Genomic DNA, 24,683 nt, shown 5'->3' with positions numbered 1-24,683 from the left:
GATGCACAGTTTGAGAAGCAACTAGCAACATCACATCCTCTATCTCATGATGTCCCACAATTGCAGATTCATCTGAAAGCTCAGGCCTAATAGACAACTTCAATTTTCCTCCATCAGTTTCTACAGTTGCTATTCCAAAAGCCCATTTGTAACCCTTAGGGTCTTTAAAACGCCCTTCTCTCAGAAAATCAATTCCCAAAATACAAGGTGCATTAGGACCTGTTACAATAGTATGTTTCTTCCACTGCTTCCCAGTTAAACTTATATCAGCCTCTATCTTAGACAACTCTTGAGATCCACCAGTGACTCCCTGAATAGTTATAGATTCTCCCCCTTGATAATTTGATGGTATTATGGTGCACTGAGCTCCTGTGTCAACCGAGGCCCTGTACTTCTGAAATTTTGAAGTGCCAGGCCACTGGATGTACACATCCCAATAGATTCTGTTATCTCCATTATCCCTTACCTCCCCCTGGCGGAAGACCAGCCAGGCCGCACCCCTAATTGTGGGGATTTTTTTTCCTAATCTGAGCAGAAATAAATCATTCAAGCAATTGCCTCGTGTTGGAGCACCAAAATATGAATTGTTACAGTAGGAGAGCTGAAATCCCCCTCCCACACTGACAATAACCAGGCTAGCTCAGTCCGGAAGCAAATTTAGCTGTATTTACAAGCAAACCTACAATCTGTGATGAAACGCAATGAATATGTGCAAATATACACTATTCACAACATTTACAAATATGTACAATTAACAGAAAAACACAACAAAGCCCCCTGGCCCCCCAAAAAGGGGCCATGCTTCCTTCCCCACCCCCAGGCAGAAGAAGAGAGAAACCAAGCAAGCTGAGACTGACTCTGAGTACTGACTTTTAAACATTTCTCTCTCTCCAATGGAAGTGTTTAGAATAATCATTATTTTGCTTTCTTACACCCAATAGTAAAGACACAGTCTTTAAAACCATCACAATTTTAGAAAGTATTTCCATGCTATTTAAAAGCTATAGAGATTACATTAAGAAGGAAATATGACATCTGATTTCACCTGTTGAGGATACCTGAAAGAAACAAAGCAGAAACAAAGATGACTTGTATCTGAATTGAAGGCTTAATACTGGTGGATGTTGACATTTTGCAAAGTCATGTTTCTTGGAAGGTTGCCTACTGCATTAACTCCTAGCTTTCCAATTAAAGTAAAATTAAGCATTTTCCGGGGAAACAAAAGATGAATTGTCTCTAATGATTGATTTCAACAAAAATATGTTTATCATAGTCTGAAGCTCCACCCCAGCACTGACTGAAAGCAAGAGAACCCTTGCAACAGGATTTTCCCCTAGCATCCACTGAGCACTGGTTTGATGACTGTGCACCATAAATCCTCATCCATTGTTCTTACTCACTTTCAAAGCCCAGCACCTCTTGCAGCAAGGAAGTGAGCTCACAGAGAAGCTATCCTGCATGCTGTCAACATGACTGATTTTGACAAAATGTGCCAAATGTAGCCCAAATAAACAGACTGTTTCTTAACTTGCCCCAGAGCCTAACAGAATTTTCAGTAAGGACACCAATAACACTTAAAAACAGATATCCACAACCCTTTAAGGTAGAAGTTACCACACCATCTAAAAGAACAAAAGGCATACAGTATTTATTCTGAACGCAATGTTGCAAAGTTACAAAGTTGCAAAGTATTACATGCTTTCCACAAATATTCAGCATACAGTCTTCAAATGAGATGAAAAAAAACAAACCAAACCAAACCAACAAACAAACAAACAAAAAAATCTATCAAACACACCTCAATACCACTCCCTAGATACTATTTATTGAGTTTTTAGCGACTGTGAACTGGGCAAGTGTTTGCCATCATTGAGAGACAAACATCCTCTTCTAAATAATCCAAATTGTAATGCTGAGGGAATGATGGATAACACACACCAATCTACAGAATCTACATTACACTCAACATACTATTGCATCCCACTAATTAAATACTAATTGGACCTAACAGCAAGGACCTACTTCCTAACAGCAAGGGAAGAAAGCATTCTGGGGCTTTACAACCTGAGGATGTATCACCTTATACTCCAATATAATATGACTACTTGTGCACATGTCTATTCATTTGATTAGGCCACCACAAACCCGCCCGTATGCCAATCACTTACTTCGAGTACTAATGTTACCGTGAACTCAAGCATTAGTCCAAAGTGCAATCTGTAAAACTCTGAATCCAGTAAAAAACATAATAATTTTTTGTTTCTGAAATAAATGTAGCTTTTGTCAGACCATACTGGTTAACATTCATTTAATGTAAAGTGCAGTAGCCACACCTAAAAGCAGTGGACTGCCGTTACAGTAGACTACTCTCAAGCAGTTCTGCAGTGACCTTTGAATATCAGATAGTGATCTTTGTTCACAGAATCCCCTATGAAAATTATGAAGCTTAGTTAATAAAAATAGAGATGATTCTTGGCTTGTACCTGCATTCATTCTCCTCTGCAATACCTGAATGCATTACTGCCATTTTTTAAAATTACAAAATTACTTCTTTGTGAGCAGCCAGACTCTGCAGATCAGAAGACAGAAGTTAGCAGCGGGCTGACTGGAGACCTTGATTAGAGTCTGAGATTGCTTTTAAACAAAATATTAACTGGAGCCTTTGCTCCAGTCATTTTGAATAGTCCATTATGCCTGCAGTTACTAATTTCCCAAGCAACACTGAAAATAACTTAATTTCCATAACATAGTAATTTAGCAAACATACTGAAAAATCTTACTCAATGCAGGGCCATGTCAGGCATCAGCAACCTTAGCTGGATTCCATCCAGCAAGTCTATCTGTATAAGGATCTCATCATTTTAATTTTAATACCTGAGAAGTGTTTGAAACTGAGCACTTCATAATTAGAAAGGAAGGAAAAGGGAAATGCAGCTGCTTCAAAGAGTAACAAACATTACTGTATGAACTTATACAAACAAGTTTCATAGAAAAATTATATGATGCTGTGTCCAAAAAAACCCCATATTTCTCTCAGACAAAAATTTACTAGCAAGTTATATACATCTACATTGTTCCACTGGAAATTTTGCTGGTTTTATGAGCTGCTAGTAAATCTGACAGTAGGCTATATATCCACTTTGAAGCTCTCCAGAAGATAGTCATATCTCCCACTAAAAACTTTAAGTGTAAGAGCATTTATCTTAGCTCTTGTTTTCCAAACATAAATTTGAATACAAAAGTTATCTGAAAGGTTTTACAATGCTTGAAAGTTAAATTACCCCAAAGTTCTTGTTAAAAGGCCATTTCCTAAAGATTACACTGTATGCAGTACGTTTTCACATCTCTTAAAACCCAACTACAGCATGAGAGTTCTTAGCAAAGTACAGAGGAAATGGTATTTCTTGGTCTAGTATTAGAAAAAAGAAATATCACTTATTAATGAACGTGTACATACAAAGCCTTAATCCACTTGCTGATCTGATATTAGGTGGAATGTAAGATCTTACTTTCATGAGAACTGCAGTGATCAGCAGAAATAATTGCTAATATTTGAAAAACATGCTTGCACTTTCCATCTTTTTTTAAAACAGACTGAGCTTGCAAGAACCACAGCCATTCCTGAATCTCAACTTCAAAGTATACCCCTAAAAACTAAACAGGTCCAGACATCCCTTAGCTTTACAAAGCTTGTTAAAAATAAACAGGAAACCTGAATCTAATATTCTTTTGTAAGAATTAAAGACCCAATGTCACATTTCATTGCTCATGGAAATCTAAGTCTTTTGTTTTTTTAAGTGGTATCTACTTTTTTCCTATGTATAACTACCACACTACAAACTGGACTATTATTCATGTCACTTTGCAATGCATTGGTGAGAAATTAACTCTCAGAGGTACAGCTAGGCACCTGAAAGTTTTTATAGTTTAATCACACTGTCGATCTATGCTGACCTGAGCTCTTCCTGAAGTTAACGCTCACACTTCTGTGTGAGTTTCAATGTCAAATTCAAGACCAAACATGTCTGTAAGGAGAAAGAGATTTTGGTGACATTTATGTAAGATCATACAAATCTCTAGAGGTCAGTGGAAATAGAGGAAAGCTCAAAACCCTTGAACTATTTCATTTTAGGGACTGAATATTCTGTTAGCTATTCCTACATTCACACCACCCAACTGCACTGCTGCAGTTACTCAGTTGCAAGCACTTTACGCTGGTCTCCAACTGCACTTGGGGAAGCAACCACCTACTCTGAGACCCGAGGCAATGTGCAGCTAGATCTCTCTGTCACCGGCCAGGCTGGGTGGCGTGTGTGCTTCGAGCACACTCTTGTGGCCATATGCAACCACATCAAAGCTGAGAAGGGCACAGGATGGCACGTAGGCATCTTGGCCTGGCTTCTTTCGGAAAGAAGACCTCAGCCAGAGGTTACAAAAGGAGTCAAGCATCAGAGGTGACATAATACAGAAACATCATTCCTTGACCCTGGTATTTGGAAAGAGCTTATATAAAGTGAAATGCTACATTGAAAACACAGTGCAAAATAGAGCCAACCAGAGAACCTAGTGGCTACTTCAGTATTCAATAACCTGCAATTTCCTGCCTCCTCTCTCTCCCCCAGAGAGAAAAAAGAACACACTTGCCTCCTCTTTCTGTGACACCTGAAGTGCTGTATATATTAAGAACAAGATAGAATTAATAGAAGCCTATTAATTTATCATTATTTAAATGCTGTCTTTGCTGGAATGTAAGTTGAAATTCCATCCTCATTCCATGGCCAACTTCATGTGATCTTCACAGGTGATTTCTTGTGTGCACAGAGGAGGGTGACGTAGGGAACCCCAATGAACGCCCATCTTTCACTGGGCCAGAACTTTATGACGGGGCCCTGCTCAGGGATCTCAGAGGCAGCATCAAAGTAAGCAAAGCAGACACAGCCCAGGTACGCTGCAAGGCAAATCAAAACGTGCCTGTGAACAGACAACCACACCCCAAAAAAAAGAGGGAAAAAAAAAATCAGTAACATGACTTCCATAAAGCAATCATCTATATCACCATGCTTTAAAATCAGTCTGTCCTGCACCTTATTCCCCAAGTCCCTAGTAGGGTTCTAGTCTGCATTTAGGCAAAGACTACAGAGAATAAGGGAAAAAAAAATGTAGCTTATCCTTGGTCAAATCTGGTAGTGGCTTTTTGGCCTCTTTGCCCTGACAGATGTGTGGCGATGCTGAGATATGACACCTTGAACAAGAGCACAGTATGCTGGGTGGTGAAAGAGAAAAGGCACCAAAGCCCTTCACTGCTCTCCCATTTCACCCTCCATTGTTAACAGTAGAAGCTTAAGCTTTCACAGGCACCACTCCACTTGAGCAGTGCTGTGGGATTTTAGAAACCAGGAAGACAAGGAATTCAGCTACAATTAATGAATTTAGTGTCTGAAAAATCTGGTCAAAGAGGCTCCTAAATCTGCCACCTTGGATAACATGAGACTTGCTCTGGGCTTATAATCTTTCTCTAGCACTAACCAGAAAGCACCACAGAAGGATAGTGTGGTGATGATGTGACACATTTGAATCAAACTGTGGCATTTATAGACACTTTATACACTTACCATACGCAGTGCAAGTAGGGAAAGTTAAACGAGGACCAGATTTCACAAAACACTTTGTCACTGATCCAGCAGAAAAGTGCTAGCATCCACCAAAGACCTGAAAAGAGACCCAGCTTGTACACACGTAGGTTTTCACACCTGAGGAGAAGAACACAAAAGAAGCTATTGTAAAATCAAACAAAATTTGCTTGTAATGGCAGCTTGATACTTTTTGGCTGTATGCATTTCAGGGTACAATTCATGGTGCCAAATACATCTATAAAATGGCTCCATCATAAATGTCCTTAGTGAAGAACTTTTACTTTCAGTAAATATGTGTCAGATGGCAGGGGTGAGGTGACAAAACAAACCTTTTCATCAGTAGCTGTGCTTTGGGTATTATCTTAAATACCAATGTGCAAATGGTGGGCAAACATCAAAGCATTTCCATGCCTAGGGAGGGGTATCTAGGGCAATTAGTGATTAATTATAGACACTGTCTGGTAATAACTAGCCACACAACAAGTGCTCGGATTTGTTTGTATTTGTCACTATGTAAAAACCAGAAAAAAAGGAACTGCATGAGGGTTTTTTAAATTGGTTAGCTGATTCCCACCCCAAGCTACAAGTCACTATTATTATATTATACAATGTATGAATGTCTAAGGTAGAAGTCTCTACTCAGAGGCCAAAAAGCATGCTTTAATAGACAGCACAGACTACCTTAGACAGAATTCCTCACGCTGACTAAGCTGCAGTTCTCTCCCTCCACAAGAAACCTGACTTGTTCATATAGAAGTATACCTGTCAGCTGAGAGTTCATGCTCCTGTGTGCACAGGTCTCTGACACTCTGCCCTGAAAGCAACCTGACCCCACAGAGCCTGCATTTCCATTTGCACCAGTAGTGCAAATGACATGCATGACAATGCATGGTGTTCTGAGCTTAACACAAACAGCTGTGTTTTAAATGTGAGAGTTTCTGCAAGCACTGGTGTACCCTAGTCATTTGATATCCAAAGGGGCTGAGCTGGTAAACACCTCTAGCAGCTTTATCTTTGTGTATCATGGCACGCCCCAAAAAAACATACCAGCTTTTCTTCAACCAAGTACAAGTTCCTGGATGTTGATTAATTACTTGATTCATTTTGACAACCTAATGAATATTTTAAACTTTTAACTATCTTAACTTTTTAGTCAAAGGAATAAGGGAACTGTGAGCAACCTATGACAATGAAGCAGGGCTCCCCATCTAGCCTTGTTTCTAGCAGGAGAACTGAATATGAACTGACACACCTGGAGCTAGGGTAAATCTTCACTGCTCAAGGCTCAGAGGTCAGCTGCACAACAATATTCTAGAATCTATTTGCACATGAAGATACTCACATGACAGATGGCAAGTTAGTAAATCATACTAATTTGATGACACTATCATCTCAATGGTTGTTTGGCTTGGACTAGCAAGCCAAATGATCCACACCTACTTTTTCCCTAATACCATTCCCTAGGAGAGCTTTTTTTTTAATTTTTTTTTTTAAACTGAAACACGGGATGGAATTTGTTTGAACAGAAATTAAAATAAAATGTCTTCATTTTTCAAAGACAAGTATGTACTTAACTACCTTTTGCTCTTTTGATACTCTCCAACCCATGACACTTTCTAGTATACATCCTACCCTACCAGCTCAACATTTAAGGACATAACGTTCTTGTCTGACAATACTATCTCCTCATCAAGGACAAACAAGAGGCATAAAATTCTCATTTGGAAACACATTGGTTCTGGTCCACAGGAATTCTTTAGAAGATGTACAACAGCCAAGAATAGCATAACAACACAGCTTCTCTACTCTCTGTAATAATGGTATTACAGAGGACAGACCCCAGTACTGAACCCTGGGGGACACCACTAGTGGCTGGGTATCAGCCAAATTTACCTCCATTCACCACCACTCTTTGGGCCCTGCCATCCAGCCAGTTTTTTATCCAGTCCAGAAGGCAGTTACCCAAGCCCTGTGCCATGAAACTATGAAGGAGAATGCTGTGGGAGACAGTGTCAAAGGCTTTACTAAAGTCCAGGTAGAAGACATCTATGGCACCTCCCTCATCCACTAGGCAGGTTGCCTCATTGTAGAAGGAGATCAGATTAGTCAGACAGGACCTGTCTTTCATACACCCATGCTGACTGGGGCTGAGTCCCTGCTATCTTATATGTACTGGGTGATGGCACTCAGAATGACCTGCTCCATAACCTTTCCTGCCACTGAGGTCAGACTGACAGGCCTGTAGTTCCCTGGGTCATCCTTTTGGCTCTGTTAGATGGGCATCACATTTGCTAGCATCCAGTCAACTGGGACCTCCTCAGTTAGCCAGGACTGCCGACAAATAATGGTGAGTGACTTGGTGAGCACTTCTGCCAGCTCCTTAACTACCATTGAGGGGAATCTCATCTGGTCCCATTGTGCACATCTGAGAGACACAACAGACTGCTGATCTTTTCAACCAGAACTGTGGGGGCTGCTTTCTGCTTCCCATCCCTGCCTTCTAGTTGCAGGGGTTGAACCCTCAAGGAGCAACTGGTGTCACTGACAAATACCGTGGCAAAGTAGCCATTCAGCAGCTCAGACTTTTCTTTGTCTTTGGACATCAGGTTCCCTCCTACATCCAGTAAGTGGACATTCTCCTTAGCACTTCTTTTACTGTTAAGAAATTTATAAAAGCACTTTTTTTTTTTCATCTTTAATGACACTGGCCAGATTGTTGAATTTTGGCCTTTCTAATTTTCTATGTGCCCTTGCAAGAGCCTTATACTCTTACTGAGTAATCTGCTGAGTAGTCTGTAGTACTCTTACTACTGGCAGTAGACTTTCCTTTTCTTCCTGAGTTCTAACCAAAGCTCTCTAACTTAGCCATGTTGGTCTTCTGCCCCACCTCTTGTTTTCTGATGCACAGAGACAGCTTATTCCTGTGCCTTGAAGATTTCCCTCTTGAGAAATGTCCAGCCTTCCTGGACTCCCTTGTCCTTCAGGACTACCTCCTAACAGATACCATCAATCAGTCTCCTGAACAAGTCAAAGTCTGCCTTCTGGAAGTCCAAGGATGTAGTTCTATTAACTCCCCTCCTAACCTCGCTGAGAATTGAAAACCATCTCATGGTCACTTTGTCCAAGATGGCCACCAACCTTCACATCTCCTACTAGTCTCTCTCTGTTTATGAGCAGCAGGTCTAGTAGTGAGCCATCCCTTGCTGGCTCATTCATCAGCTGTGTTATGAAGTTATCTTCCATGCACTCCAAGAACCTACAGAACTGCTTCCTGTCTGCTGTGTTGTATTTCCAGTAGATATCTGGTAAATTGAAGTCCCTGACAAGAACAAGGGTTAGCGATTCTGAGACCTTCCCCAAACACCTATAAAACACTTCATCAACCTCCTCATCCTGGTTGGGTGGTCTATAGCAGACCCCCATCAAGACATCTGACTTGTCCGCTTCCCCAATTCTTTCTCACAAGCATTCAATCATGCTCAAAACAGTCCTTCCCTAACACACAGGGCCACCCCACTGCCTCTCCTTCTGGACCTGTCCCTTCTGAAGAGCCTATAGCCATCCAACACAGCACTCCAGCTAATGGGATTCATCCCACCATGCCCACCATCAGGGCAATAATATCATGGTTTTCCTGCTGGACAATAGTTTTGAGCTCTTTTTGCTTGTTCCCCATGCTCCCTGCATTGGCACTGATACACTTCAGTTGGGGTGCCTTTGTGCAGGGTAGAGGTCCACCCCACGTTTGATCACTCCCAGGTACTACCACGGGTCTCAACTCATCAACAGCTCTTGCATCTTCCTTATCACATGGCCCGCTGTCCCCTATCTCCCCTGAGATAGCAGTGAAGCCATCAAACTCTCCCACAAGTGTTCCAGGGTTGTCTCTAGCGAGCTTGGTCCATCCCCTTTCCCCCTTCCAATCTAGTTTAAAGCCCTGTCAATAAGCCTGGCCAACCCCCACAATAAAACCCTCCTCCCCTTTTGTGAGACGTATACCCCATCTGCCACCAGCCAGCCTGGCATCAAGTAAATTGACCCGTGATCAAAAAATACAAAGTCCTGCTGGTGGCACCAGGCTCAAAGCCAAGAATTCATCTAGTGGGTCTTCCTTAATCTGTCTGGGTTGGTCCCTACTACCGGGGGGGATGGAGAAGAACACTCTCTGTGCTCCCATTTCTTTGGCCAGTTGACCCAGGGCGCTGGAGTCCATTCTGACTGCCCTCAGTTTTCCTTGTTCTAGTTCATCATTGCCTACCTGGAAGGTCAATAGCAGACAATAACCTGTGGGGGTGCAGCAGGGTCAGGAGTTTTCATGGCACGTCCTTACCTCAGTCCTCACAACAAGGAGTTGTAACCTAACACATCACAAACTTCATCACAGAACAGAAGGCTTTTCTCCTTCCTTCCCCATAGGTAGATTTCTGCTGCAGACTGCCAGGAATCATGTGCAGCCCCTACTGACTGTGGTCAGAATCACAGAATTCACAAGCATTTGAAATAACGGTTAGACTAACTTTTCTCCTGCAAAAAGGGATGAGATGACTTCTCCTTCTGGGTATCCAAGAATGTATCTAATTTAAATCTCCTACAGATCAGCACAGTTGAAAACAAAACATTTAATTATTTGCTTTTAACATTTGGTAATTCATAAAAAACATCACAGGTATTATAACATCCCAATGCACAATTAAGAAGGCTGTATGCCACTTTAGGTCCCTTTTTAATCACAAATTCAGAAAAAGATTTATCTGTGTCATTCATTCTCTCTCAAAAAACAGGCAGTGAAACTCCACACATTTTAATAAGATATGACCTTTCAGAAGTTTTAAAAAGCAAGAATCTATAGATATACCAAATCCTAGATTTGATTCAATAGCAATCAATCCTATGAAACACTAATTATTTGTCCTTTTCTCAGGAGCATGTGCTTGGAAAACTGACTTGTAGATAGTTCACATAAATTATTCAGTGCCACTACCAGATCTCCATCTGTCCTGTCAGTAGTTTCTCAGTGCTTTCATCAAAATGAGATATTTCCGCCAACATTTTTCCAACTAGTGACCTTGTTTCTATGACTGAGTTGTGCACTGTTTCCTGAGTTTCTCTGACCACAGAAATAAATGCTCAGCAGGATGTCTAATAGGAAAAGGCTCATGAAGACTTTTACAAAACATTGTTAGCAGATGCTTCCACTGTATAGAGACACAGTGGCAGAATAGGTAGCTAATAAGACAATCTCTGTTCTAACAGTCAGAACACGGACATTTGGTCCTACTCTTGTTTCTTTTGATAGACATTTACATACACAATATGTAAGAGCCAAGATAAGCTGTAAGATCCTCAGGCACTGGGGGTGCATTCTGGTTCTTTTTGCATCAAGAATACAGATTAAAAAAAAAAAAAGCCATCTTGGACAGCTGCTAGGATCATTATCATGGCAAGACCCTGAAATGTTAAGATCAACCTCAGGCTCTTCTCAATTTGCATTCTGGTTTTATAGTTTCTAAAGGCCTGATTTATAGCTACACCCTACAATCCAATGATGAATCTTTGTCAGTCTGACTCATTCATATTATCCATGTCAGAAAAGAAAGTGGTGTAGGACTGTGAAAGCTGCAACAATTTCCATGTATGCTTGGGCCTTGCCTCACACTCCTTCTAGTAGCCAGACTGTGATAATATGATCATCACACCTTTATGCAAACTATACAGCAGAAACACTGTCAATAGAGTGAAATCCTTGCCCTGATTCTACAATAAAAAAATACATTTGAGTTAGAACAGGTTGCAGCAAGAGATATGTCACAAGAAGACAGCCGATATCTGGCCTAGGAAAAAAAAAACTTGCCAAAAATGTCTGCAAGTTTATCCCAGATCTCTGCTTGCATGTGTGAGAAGCACTTCTGATCTGCTATCAGAAGCGTGAAGCCAGATCTCGTATCATTGTACAGTAGCCTAAGGATCTCAGGAGGCAATGCTGCGTTCAGAAGAAACATACTGAAGAAACACACTCACCTCTTCAACTCAGCAATAAGCAAAGCTGTGCAGGGAACACCCAGAGTCATTAGTGAGATGTTGTTGATGGAAGGCTTAATGAAGGCGAGGCAGGTAGTCACTGCAGACAGAACGCCCACAGCAGCTTTAAATCGGCTCCTAAATGGGTTTTTAGAGGGAGGGACAAAAATCGTTTTTAAATAAAAACTTTCAGTTTATGTTTCTCCCTCTGTACTCAGAAAGTGCAATGACAATGTGCATAAAATGGATGTGGATCTTGCTCAGACTTGCATGTGCATGCACAGTTAACCACATATACAATTCTTCACTGGAGGACCGAGGTCTTCTGAAGTAGCTGTGTGTATGTACGCATGTGTGCACACACACACGCTAATCACTGGTTTCAAAATCCAAAGGCCACATGCACAGTTTTCTCACACAGTAAGTCAGGAACAAGTCCATCTCTACACAAATATTTCACTTCCTCTAAGCAGTGTTGTTCTTCATGAATTTAACATGGATTTTTAGGATATTTTGTTACCATTAATGCCTCAGCTTCTAAATTCGTCTGTTTCACTTCATCTCTTTCAAGCCATAAAGGTACTGAAAATTACAAGATAAGTAAGAACATTTCTTTTAAGCAAATTCAACAGTACATGAGGGATTCCCACATTTTGTAAAGACTACAGTTTGGTACAGTCTTAGCATGAATTAAATCATGACTGGGCCTATATAGACAGCTGGACAACTTTTACATTAAATATATTAAATGTTGTTTGAACTTCAAGTTAGGACTTTAAAACAACCCACTTCCAGTCTGTGGCAGGACTATGGCAGACAGAAGGTCATCACACTGCCCTTGAACTAGTGGCCCACATCTTTATAAAATAAGTTTCTGTCCAAGGACAGCTCTTCTGTCCATAATTATAAGCCTGAAGTAGCGTCTCAGTGTACTTTTACAACACCATTCCCTGGCCACAAGCATTATTACCTTCACCTAGTTCATTCCATCTGCCTTTTGCTTTAAAATTTTTCTTTCTGCTCAAGGGCTGGGAGTTACTTAAGTAGGCAGTTCTAATCTGATGTGAATGCCTTAATGACTAAAGACAACACAAGTTGACATGACAAATAACATTTGGAACATTGGAAATTCAGAGTGTGATGAGGATGAATAAAGTGAAGACCAAGCAATGAGCACAAGTTTAGAGGATTAGTTAGGCACATTAGAGGATCAGCTAGACAAAGCAGAAAAAAAAAAATATAAACCAAACCAGTCCCGGCTTACAGTTTGTTGCTTAGTATGTCTTTCTTCTGTACACTTCAGAAAGCAATCAAGATCATAACATGTAACTGGCTTGACACATTCCCAGGAGGAAGTGTTTTGAGAAATTTAGGATACAGTGTTCTTCATCTCATCTCAGTATTTTTATGATCAACTGTAACCTGGGAGATTATTATTTTTAGTTTTAACATCGAGTTCAACAGAAACAGGATTTCGTCCTGTCTGAGACCAACAAGGGACTTGGCCTGTCTTGTCTCAAACAACTCAGGCTGAAACCACTGTAAAAGGAGAATTAGGAGAGAAACAGATGAGTCCTGCAGAGGCACAGCAGTAAGTTGCTTTTCTCTACCATCCGATATAGCTAGAAAACATCAGTTTGAGCACGCACTTTCTGACAGGTCAAAACTCAGTCTACTGTTGCCCCTCTACACTTTCTCACCCACTTTACAGTTGCTGCCCCAAAGGTGGTCCTAAACTGACTAATATATATATGGATCAGTTCATGCATTTACCTTGGTTGACCCACCACCTTTGGATCTAGCAAGACAAAAACACTAAGTGTTGTTGGAACTAAATGTGGTGAAACTTTGCTGTTTTCTATCGCTTCCTCTTTTCCCCTCTCTTTTGCCTTAATTTTCTTCTACTTTTTTTTTTCTTGATAGACATCACCTAGTTTAAATTATTTCAGGAGGAAATAACTCCTTCACCAAAGTGCCTTTATCTGCAATGCTTGTTTTTAGAGAAACACGACAATAAATTATTTTGCGTTTTCCTTCAGAGTTGTGACTCTACTGCTATTTTGGCCCTACAAAGCAGGAACAGCCCTCATTGTCCACTGAGCTGAACAAGGCAGTCACCTTTTGTGTTGCTTCTCAGAGTCATTGTTGTGAATTTTGCACCATTGCAGCAGTGCAGAGCCCTTGCAGTCCACCACCCCAAAAGTGTTACTGTTCGTTTTATACTGGATACAGTTTAACCTCTTGGCTCCTGTTTATGAACCTACCTCCATGCACTGGGAGTGAGCAGATCAATGGTCTGCTTAACCTAGTGGCTGAGCTGAAGGATGAAGTAGAAAGACTAAGGACTATAACAGAACGTGAGAGAGAGTTAGATTTGTGGTACCAGGCTCTGCAGACCCCCTTATCAGAGGGGAAGTGATCCAAGAAACAGGACAGAATGGATACAAGTGCCTGTCAGAAGGGGCAAGGCAAACCTCTTCCAGCCCCCCTCACCTCCTCAGTTGCCCTTGTACAACAGATATGGGGCACTAGAGGTCGAGGGTGAGGTGATTTTGGAAGCAGAAGTAACACCATCTGGGGGGTTGACTAAAGCAAACCAGTCCCCCCCTTGCAACAGAACTTGTACCCCCCCCCCCAAAAAAAAAAAAAAAAAAAAAAAGAGGAGGGTAATTGTGATTGGTGATTCCCTTCTGAAAGGAACAGAGGGCCCCATATGTCGGCCGGACCCTTCCCACAGGGTAGTCTGCTGCCTCCCCGGGGCCCGGGTCAGGGATGTTACCAGAAGGCTGCCCAATGTACTACAGCCCTATGATTACTATCCCATGCTAGTTATGCAGGTGGGAAGCGATAAGGTCGACACCAGAAGTCTTAAAGCAATCAAAACAGACTTCAAGGCACTAGGAAAAGTAGTTGAGGGATCAGGGGCACAGGTAAGGGATGTTGCTAGGTCTTCTAGGAAAAAAAATAGAGAGGCAAAAGCCCATTTAGAACTTAGATTGGCCACTGCTGTAAAGGAGACTAAAAAAATATTTCTACAAATATATTAATGGCAAAAGAAGAGGCAAGGACAATCTCCACTCCTTATTGGATGCAAAGGAGAATATAGTAACAAAAGATGAGGAAAAGGCAGAGGTACTTAACACCTTCTTTGCCTCAATCTTCAATAGTGGGACAGGTTGTCTTCAGGACAACTGGCCTCCGGAACTGGCAGATGGAGCCAGGGACCACCGTAGGCCCCCTGTACTCCAGAAGGAAGTGGTAAGGGACCTGCTGAGCCACTTGGATCCTCACAAGTCCATGGGACCAGATGGGATCCATCCTAGGGTGCTGAGAGAGCTGGCAGATGAGCTGGCCAAGCCACTCTACATCATTTATCAGCAGTCCTGGCTCACTGGAGAGGTTCCTGATGACTGGAAGCTGGCCAGTGTGATGCCCATCCACAAGAAGGGCCAGAAGGAAGAACCGGGAAATTACAGACCTGTCAGCCTGACCTCAGTGCCAGGCAAGGTTATGGAACAGGTCATCTTGAGTGAAATCACACAGCACCTTCAGGATGGCCAAGGGATCAGGCCCAGCCAGCATGGATCCAGGAGGGGCAGGTCTTGCCTGACCAACCTGATCTCCTTTTATGACCAGGTGACCTGGCTGGTGAATGTGGGGAAGGCTGTGGATGTAGTCTACCTGGACTTCAGAAAAGCCTTTGTCACTGTCTGCCACAATCAGCTCCTGGCAAAGCTGGCAGCTTGTGGCTTGGACAGATTCACTCTGAAATGGGTCAAGAACTGGCCAGAGAGCCATGCCCAGAGCATGGTGGTGAATGGTGCCACATCCAGTTGGCAGCCAGTCACTAGTGGTGTCCCCCAGGGATCAGTGCTGGGCCCCATCCTGTTCAATATCTTTATTGATGATCTGGATGAGGGGATCGAGTCTGTCATCACTAAGTTTGCAGAAGACACAAAGTTAGGAGCAGGTGTGTATCTGTTGGAGGGTAGGAGGGCCCTGCAGAGGGACCTTGACAGGCTGGATGGGTGGGCAGAGGCCAATGGGATGAGATTTAACAAGGCTAAGTGCAGGGTTCTACACTGTGGCCACAACAACCCCAAGCAGCGCTACAGGCTGGGGACAGAGCGGCTGGAGAGCAGCCAGGCAGAAAGGGACCTGGGGGTACTGGTTGACAGCCGCCTGAACATGAGCCAGCAGTGTGCCCAGGTGGCCTGGAGAGCCAATGGCATCCTGGCCTGGATCAGGAATAGTGTGGCCAGCAGGAGCAGGGAGGTCATTCTTCCCCTGTACTCAGCACTGGTCAGGCCACACCTTGAGTACTGTGTCTGGGCTCCTCAATTCAAGAGAGATGTTGAGGTACTGGAACGTGTCCAGAGAAGGGTGACGAAGCTGGTGAGGGGCCTGGCACACAAGCCCTATGAGGAGAGGCTGAGGGAGCTGAGGTTGTTTAGCCTGGAGAAGAGGAGGCTCAGGGGTGACCTCATTGCTCTCTACAACTACCTGAAGGGAGGTTGTAGCCAGGTGGGGTTTGGTCTCTTCTCCCAGGCAACCAGTAGGAGAATGAGGGGACACAGTCTCAAGTTGTGCCAGGGGAGGTATAGGCTGGATGTTAAGAGGAAGTTCTTCACAGAGAGAGTGACTGCCCTTTGAAATGGGCTGCCCAGGGAGGTGGTGGAGTCACTGTCCTTGGAAGTGTTTAAAATAAGACTGGATGAGGCATTTAGTGCCGTGGTCTAGTTGATTGGATAGGACTGGATGATAGGTTGGACTGAATGATCTTGGAGGTCTCTTCCAACCTGGTTGATTCTATGCTATCTGGAACACTATCAGAAGATAGCCACTGATGACTTGTAAGATCCCTTTAGATTTCTGAGGAATAAATTACATGCAATCAGAGAAATTCTTCAAGGCTGAACTTTTCTTCACCTGAACTAAGTGTCTAAAAGCCATGCCACTGAACAAAACCCCACAGTAAAACCTTTTTGCTTAAGTTGATGGTGTGTTGCAATACACAGAAGTATGAAATTCACATCAAGATGAAAAAGCCATTAGATTTCACAGCCTGTACTTGGCAAGTCAGAATAGTTTTCTCTTTGCAACCTGTGAGAAACGGTCAGTCTAGACCCCAATCTTCTCTCTCCGACACCTCCAGCAACTTCTAATCAGGCAACTGTCAGGAGAAAAAGACAACACAAAACCCCCCTGGACAATAGCAGAAGGCAAGAGACAGTAGCTTTAGCAGTTTTCAGAGAAAACAACATTGATGCTGCATTTCAAACTTCTCCATTACCTCAACTTCTTTACTGCATAAAAGAACAGTATGTGCAAAGATTATAGCACAATCCTTTGAAGAAGGTACAAACCACAAGTCAATTCCTTAAATTGGCTGCAACACGTTTTTTTTTTAATCCTGTGAGAAACAGAACAAAAATACTTGCAGAACAACAATAAGCTTCTGAAGAAACAGCCTTCAAATACTTAAATACCATTCTTAAACACTGCCTTCAATATTCAGATGAAAATTCACCTGACTTCCATAGGTCTAGTCGTATGTCCATTTTAGGATATACAAAAGGAAGGAGATGTTTCTCTTACTTTATTTGCAACTTACATAAACTACTCATGTAAAGGTCTCCCCAGAGAGAGAACAGACACTTTCAGAGACAAGTCACCTCATCCCAAGATCTGAAGTTACAGAACATAAAACCCACCATCAGCAACTACAGAGTCAGGAATTCTAGAAACAAAATGGGTTGAGATACAAACAACAGGAAGAGAAAGGAGTGAGACAAGATAGCAGCAGTAGTGGTAGAGTTGGATGATAACTAAGTGTACGTTTAGGAGTTAGCATAAGAAGCTTCAAGAAACATGAAAGTGTACATGTATGATCACTTGACTACCTGTCATTTCGAAAAACTCTAGGCAGGTATCTCCTTGGGAACCACATGGCAAAAGCACACATCAGGACCCAGAGAATAGCCAGCTCATCCAGCATTTGGCCCAGGAAACTGAGAGTGGCATGAAAGTAAACAGATCCAATTCCTGGAAGAATCAATCAAAAGGCAATATGAATAGTTGCAGTTCTGTATAGTCCAAAACAGGCTGCTCATGTTCAGAACATTGTAACATAATCGTGGGTACCATAACATTCAGAAAAGGTTTAAAAAAAACCCTCAAACCAGAAAAAAAACCCCTCCTTTCCTAAGAAGGCAATTGAAATCATCAGCATCTCATTAATTACAAAGCAAATGCATTACAAAATCAGGAGCTAAAAATGCAAAATCCTACCAGAAAAATAGATATGTGTGAAAAAATATAGGTAGTAAAGTTCAATGCAAATCAATTAAGAAATAAAAGCCAAACGCTGCTTCTGAATTTTTGCAACAGCACAAGAATAGGTAAACTAAAGATGGAAAGCAGCATCTGATGACTACTACAGGTGGAAAGTGGTGTACTGCCCCGCAGGGCTTTGATTACCCTTTTAAGAGTTCCCAATTCATCCAGGAATTAAAAAGCTAAGAATATTGCATCTACAAAACAGCTAAGCTTTTGGGCCTTCTGACTACAATGCAAAACTTGTTATCCTCTTATGTTGCACTAGATACCTTCAGATCTCATTTAAGCAACAACTACAGAAGGGTCAGCACAGCTATAGAGCAAGCCCAGACATAAACAAAAGAAATTATGCAAAGGAAGAATAAGAAGGGAACAGAACTAAAGCCAAAGTTCCCACTGATCTCAAACTGCAAAACGCATTTTCCTTTCAGCAGCCATGGATGCTTCAGCATCATGCCTACAGCAAACTCCTCAGTATCTGTCAGTACTACTTTGGTTTGCCAAACAATTAAGCCCAAGCAGGAAAAACTCAATCCTCTCTCAATTCACGCACAAGCAAGCAGAGTCTAACCAACTTACCAACCACAACCAGCAGAGTCCATATTAAATATATTCCACTGTTGAAGCAGGTTGCATATTGACGGAACAAGCACATACATATGGGTGGTAAAACAAAAAACAAGACGTTGCTTATCTAGGGGGGGGGAAAAAAAACAGTATCACAATGACAGAAAATAAACAAATCTTCAAAATTCATAAGCTGCCTAAGACACATAGGAAATCATTGTGTCATCCAGTAAGCCCCAGCTCAAGAAATTAAGGCATTCAGCCTCTGCCAAATCTGAGCTGTTTTTGTACAGCATCAACTTCTTTTGTTTAACATCATGAAACTAGCAACAGCAAAAAACTTTAAGTAATGTAAAATGTGACTAGTCATAGCCTTAAATGAATTTTTAAGTCTACTCCTGGAGGAATCTTTAGACCCTGCAAGTACTCATGACTGGTGCAATTAGGGAAGCTTACACAAGCAAGGCGCTGAGGAAAAGGCTGTCCTAGTGAGTTCTCTCAATGGTTATGGAGGCTAGCATGGAAAAAGCACTAGAGAGGGCTAGTGGAGCTTTGTGGAAGTCAAGTCACTGATAAGCAGTTATTCTCTTGAAGGTCTGAAATACAAAGCTAATAAGGTTAGAACCCTTCTTGTGCAGGGTAGAGTCTGAAGCTGTAAACAACTGCCTATGACGAAAGGTCATCTGTACAGCTGCTGTTGTCATTATTCAACATAGTCTGAGAAGAGAGTATATGATGACACACCTTATTTAACATTTGCAAGACTCATCAAAAGATACTCCTAGGCTATCAATCAAAATTACATTAATTACAGAAGCAATTTCTCAGTACTATCTACTTCATGCCTGACACCTCTCCTCTTGCTAAAGGTTCCTCCTCGTAATGACATAACCAGATGCATTTTTTTTCAAAGTCTTGTCTTTTAGATTCCATTAAAATACTTAGAGCCATTACCCATACAGTTTTTGGCTGCAAATATTATGCAAATCTCTGCAAACGGCATTCTGAGTAATGGCAAACAGCTAAAGCAAAACTAGCTAATGCAGAGCAATCCTTGTAGTCAGGCCACAATATACCAACCAGTCACACTTAGTGAAAGGTGGCAGAGAGCCATTTCCCACTATACAGCTCATTTTGAAGCAATGGAAGTGCTGAATCCTTTCATCAGTTATCATCTCCTACAGTGTGTTTTGCCATATAGGAAACCAACTTTGCTAACCAGATGTGAAAAACCCCTGGAGGAACCAACTGACGAACACTGCCACAGATCAAGCACCTTTTCAGCAGCAATAAAGGACTCTGCTTATGGAAATCCTTCACATCAACAAGGTGCCGAATTTTGCCTTTGTCATTCACAAATTAAGATGGCAGAAAATTGACAACAGAGGCACCTGGCAACATAAGAGTGCAGAATACCGCATAACCCTGGAGAGGCAAGGTAAAGACCAAAGAATTATTTATAAAATAATACATTCACCAAAAAAGCACAATCTTTGTGCAGCAGATACAGGTAGCAACACTGGGAGCACAGACGCGGACCAGGATCCCACTGGCCTGTGTTGCTGCAAGCACAGAGTGGGGGGCTCCCCTCAACACAAAACAGGTAGGAAGCATACACAGTGACTGGCAGCAGGGATAACAGAGTATGAATATGTCCTCTGGGACCTGGGATTTTTAGGCCTTTTGGCCATTTAGGCCAAAGAGCAGTACAAAGTAGAAATATATAAATGCTTATAAAGAAAGCACTGTGAGAGAAAACCTTTCCATCCCTACAGCTGCAACTGAGCAACAAAAAATCCTACCAAATAATCATGCTCTAAAAATTCAGAAAAAAAAAAAGTCGTTACACTGCCTAGGCACAAGACAAAGGAAACACACCTAGTTACCATATTTTTAGCAATGCAGGTTTATACTAGGTATTAAAGAACAAGAGAGCAGTTCTGCCCAACACTGGCACTCTTCTGGCACCAAACTCCCATTCATGCTAAGGTCCTGTTGGCAAATGCAGGAAAACTCTTGCAACCTGGAAGCTGGCCATGATTTGTACTCTCTGCAATGACCAGCAGGAGGATTTTCTAATACTATAAAAGTTGAAATAATTTTATTCCTAAAATTATTTTCTATCAAGTTTACCTAAAAATCTGATAATCATGTATCCTTTCATGCAATTGCTTAGTTCTGTTTCTCATAATTCACAAACAGTATTTCCACAAGTTATTAATGAATAATATTTTCTACAAGTTATACTCAAATCATGACTCTGGAGCATTTTCTGAAACATGTTGCTTAAGTTCTTAGTTTCAAGTTCAGTGTCACTCTTAGATACACTGCAACTATTAACACTACCCTTTCAAAGAAAGAGAGGCACCTACCCATTTGGTGCTGGTTTAAGAAAGTATGCTCCACATGCAATTTTTTTACATAATATGCAATTGGCCAGCATGGCTTGATAATGCACCATTCAAATGTTGATACAGTTAAGTTTAGTGCAAAAAGTAGTAATAGGAATACACATAATTTACTTTGGGATCTACAAAAGGCAACAACTGGAAGTTCTAGAAAAAAAGTAAGCAAACCATCAAAAACAGTCCTTCCTCTGGCTTCATAAAATTCCGGACCTTTAGCTTTAATTTCCAACTACTTAACTGTATGAAAAGAACACAGGACATGGGCCAGAGAGGGAATATTAGAGGCATGCTTGGATCATGACCACGTAACTTCATTCACCCTAGCCACAGTCCAGAGACAGTGATGTTTCCTGCAGTTCTACCAAAGCCCAAGAATTCTTTACTGCTGTTACATCCCCTACACAGCAGCTGTGCTATTCAACCCCCACAGCAACACTACCTCCTCATGAGGAGAACACAAAAATGGACTAAGTCAGCTGTTGGCGAGTTCAAAGGGTTTGTATCTCCTATATCCTGATCCATAAGTATGCCACTCACTTCTGTACTAAAAAAGATGATACTTAGAGAATGAGCATTCTCTCACAGTCTTATGATTATCTGATAGATTTTAAAAGCTTTTATCTCTCTGTCACTAGGGAAAAAAGATTAGTAAAAACACTGGCAATTACCTCTTTAAATGAAAATTTGTGAAGAAATATGTATTATATACACAACTGAATTGCAAAGTAGCAACAGAAAAAAAAAAAAAACACAACTATTTCCAGATATTTCAAATACCGCTTTTTTTCTGTAAATATCTGAACAGGGTAAGTTATTTTGATCATGGGAGGCATTTGTTTGTGTTCTGGAGCAGGGTTACAATGCATCAAGACAAACTACTTTTTTCATTTCAGAAAAGAAAAAAAAAAGCAACAAATTAAGCCAAAACCAAATTAAAACCTGGTTTTGCTATAATTATTCTTTTCATTTGAGTTAAAAAGTGTTTTGCTGCCTCTTTACTGATAAAGAGTGTAAGAACTGAACACAAAATTACACCAATGTAGATCATGTATGTTTTAAAAAATCAGGCTGATCAATTTGTATGAAGTTTCTCAACAAATATGCTGATTTTATCCTGTTAAACATTTTGCTTTGCTTTTTAACTAAATCAGTTTAAATTTATTCATAAGAAGATTGATTCCCACAAGACTATTTTCTTAAACGTGATTCAGATAAGCTGCTCCACTTTTGTGCTTATATGAATACTGCATGAGACCGCAACTGCAACCCTGACCTCACCCATGACAGTTTAAAACGAGGATTAGCAAGGTTTTAATCTATAGTTTAAAGACCTAGATCCCAGGTTCATGTCTGCTGAAGTCAGAGTCAGTCAAAACTGAACCATCTTAGAAGGAATAAAATTTAGATTTCACTTAAGATGACTGCTACAGTAGGGCCAAAATTTCCCAGCTGTCCTCTGAGCTTCTGGGGTTTTGGGGACACAGCTGCACAATCCCATGAATCTACAAGTTGCTGTCTTAATTTTCAGAAGTTGCTAACACTGGTGTCAAACTCTCATGAACTGCTACTACTGAAGAGAAACTAAATACGACTGCCCGCAACACACTCTCTTTCCCCAACCTTTCAAGTGTTTGGCTCATGTACATAGCTGCCATAATACAGGCAGGCTTCAGGGCAACCTTTTTGCTGCATCTGTTAACCTGTCTGGAACCTGTTACTCATCTGGCCATACCTGCAGCTGCTAGCATTTTGCAAGCTTCTATAGCACTGCAAATTCGCTCAGTACTGTTAGAAGGATGGACACATCCCTGCATAGCTGGCTCTAAAACACACTTGCTGTCTTCAAGAAACTTGTTTATCCGAACCTTTTCCTCCCTTTGTTTTTGGCTCTTGCACAGTGACATCAGACACAAAGAAAGCAGACAGTTTCCCCGACACACCCTCCAAGTTCTCCAACCACCCAGACAATTTTGGCAGCAAACTACAAGAAAAAACAAAAGAGTAGCAACATACTCCGTAAACTGCGGAATTACTTGGCCCATACCGCAGCACCGCCCATGAGACACACTCCCCAGTGAGGCCTCACACCTACTCCTTTAGAGTAATATATTTTGAAAGGGACAGAAAGCTCAGGCACGAATGGAATTCAGGAGAAAAACTGAAAGACCATTTTAAAGGACAAAACAAACAAAGCAGAAGCCCCAACTCTTCATTTGTGTGCACATCACCGGCTACAGAACAGAAAACATAGGGCATTTATAGAGTTTGCTCCTGGGCACATGTTTTGCACGGAAAAGCAAACTATCAGAAAGCCCATCGCATTGCTACCTCACGGTGATGGATCTGTCAATGCAACTGCTTACATCAACAGGATGTAAGGAGCATTGCTCCCTTTTCAAGATGTGTGACACAGGGCAGTCTAACTCTGTTACATTTTCACAAGTCCTCTCCAGCAGCTCAGAAGTACTGGAGTGGCATAAGAAAACTCAAGGATGACCCAGAGCTTTCTGGAAGCAATAATTGCATTAATCCTCCTCCCCTCTCTTTTTTCAGCTAAGCTGTTTTAAAACACACATCTCTTCTCCCAAAAGCACAAAGCTGGCTTCATCGTGCAACCTCAAAGTAAACTGCTTCCTTGGAGCCAAACCTACCTGGATGAAACCCAGTTTTGCCTCCAAACACTAGTGTTGTTTGTTGGTTTGGTTATTTTTCATGATCCATAATCGCCTTGCACACTGTCAACTGGCTGACATCTGTCTAAACGGGTATTGGACCAGGCAATCCAGTACTCGAAGTTCTGCACTCGACTGCCACAGGCTCAACGAAGGAGAGGATGGCATCTGATCCACATTGTACCAAACGGCTTGTCAAGAGCCCTCTCCAATCTGTTTCACGCCTACAGCATCAAACCGTAGATTTTTCTTTAGTATTACTAAGCGTACCAGGGGACTGGACAAGGAAGAAGTAGACAGCGACAGGAGTGCATTCTACAAGCCCATGGAAAACCTGCATGAGACAGACTCTGTAGGCAGCAGCAACCTCCCAGGCTTCTGCGCGACCACCAGCCTGTCGGCCCGTCACCACACGCTCGGCCACTTGCCGGCGCCGGCCACCCCCGGCAGAGGGAGCACCCTGTCGGGCCGGGCGAGAGCGGGCCGAGCCGGCACTCCGCCAAGCCCCACGGCGAGCTCGCCCCTCTTCTCCGCCCCCACGAACCGTGTTATAGAACTCGGCGATGGCAGGCACGATGGTGTAGTTGTCCTCGCACCAGTCCACCTCCGAGCTGCCGGCCCGCAGCTGGTCCCACCATAGCAGCGCGCCCATAGCAGCCGCCCGCCACTCCGGCCAGGCGCTGCGGGGCGCCTCAGGCCTGCGTAAGGGGCGGGGCGGCTTCCCCGCTCCCGCCGCCTGACAGGGCTGGGCAGGGCCCGCCTCGCTCCCTGCCTGGCAGCCAGGGCAGCAGATGGTTGGGGCCGCACGCATGTAGGGACCCCCGCAAGCTGGACGGACTGAAGCACTTACTCCCTGTTCCCCCGGCGGCAATGAATAGGCAGCTTCTTTACACAGGTGGCATGCCGCGTCCCTCCTCTCCTCCCCTCCCTCCTTTATACGCCTTTCATCAGAGTTTGGTGAAAACAAGTAGCAGCTTTTCGCGCTCTCCTAGGCGTTAGGCGGCACGGGAGGGGAAGCGCCGCCATCACCGCCACGGCGTCTGTGC

The 24,683-nt window shown here is 42.4% G+C and overlaps 1 protein-coding gene across 1 annotated transcript; it reads right to left on the bottom strand.

Annotated features, from left to right (window-relative positions):
* Positions 1 to 1,438: 1,438 nt before the first annotated feature.
* Positions 1,439 to 24,289, bottom strand: ACER2 (alkaline ceramidase 2). Its single transcript, XM_054397349.1, has 6 exons — positions 24,182 to 24,289; positions 18,570 to 18,684; positions 17,555 to 17,696; positions 11,652 to 11,789; positions 5,613 to 5,750; positions 1,439 to 4,971 (listed from the first exon to the last, which is right to left on the bottom strand). The coding sequence occupies exons 1-6, from the start codon at positions 24,287 to 24,289 to the stop codon at positions 4,785 to 4,787; spliced, it is 828 nt and encodes a 275-aa protein (XP_054253324.1). The 3' UTR covers positions 1,439 to 4,784.
* Positions 24,290 to 24,683: the final 394 nt, after the last annotated feature.

The sequence above is a fragment of the Indicator indicator genome, chromosome Z, assembly GCF_027791375.1.
Source record: "Indicator indicator isolate 239-I01 chromosome Z, UM_Iind_1.1, whole genome shotgun sequence".
Classification (NCBI taxonomy): Eukaryota; Metazoa; Chordata; class Aves; order Piciformes; family Indicatoridae; genus Indicator; species Indicator indicator.
Note: the sequence above shows the minus strand (reverse complement) of the source record. Positions and strands in the feature narration are given on the sequence as shown.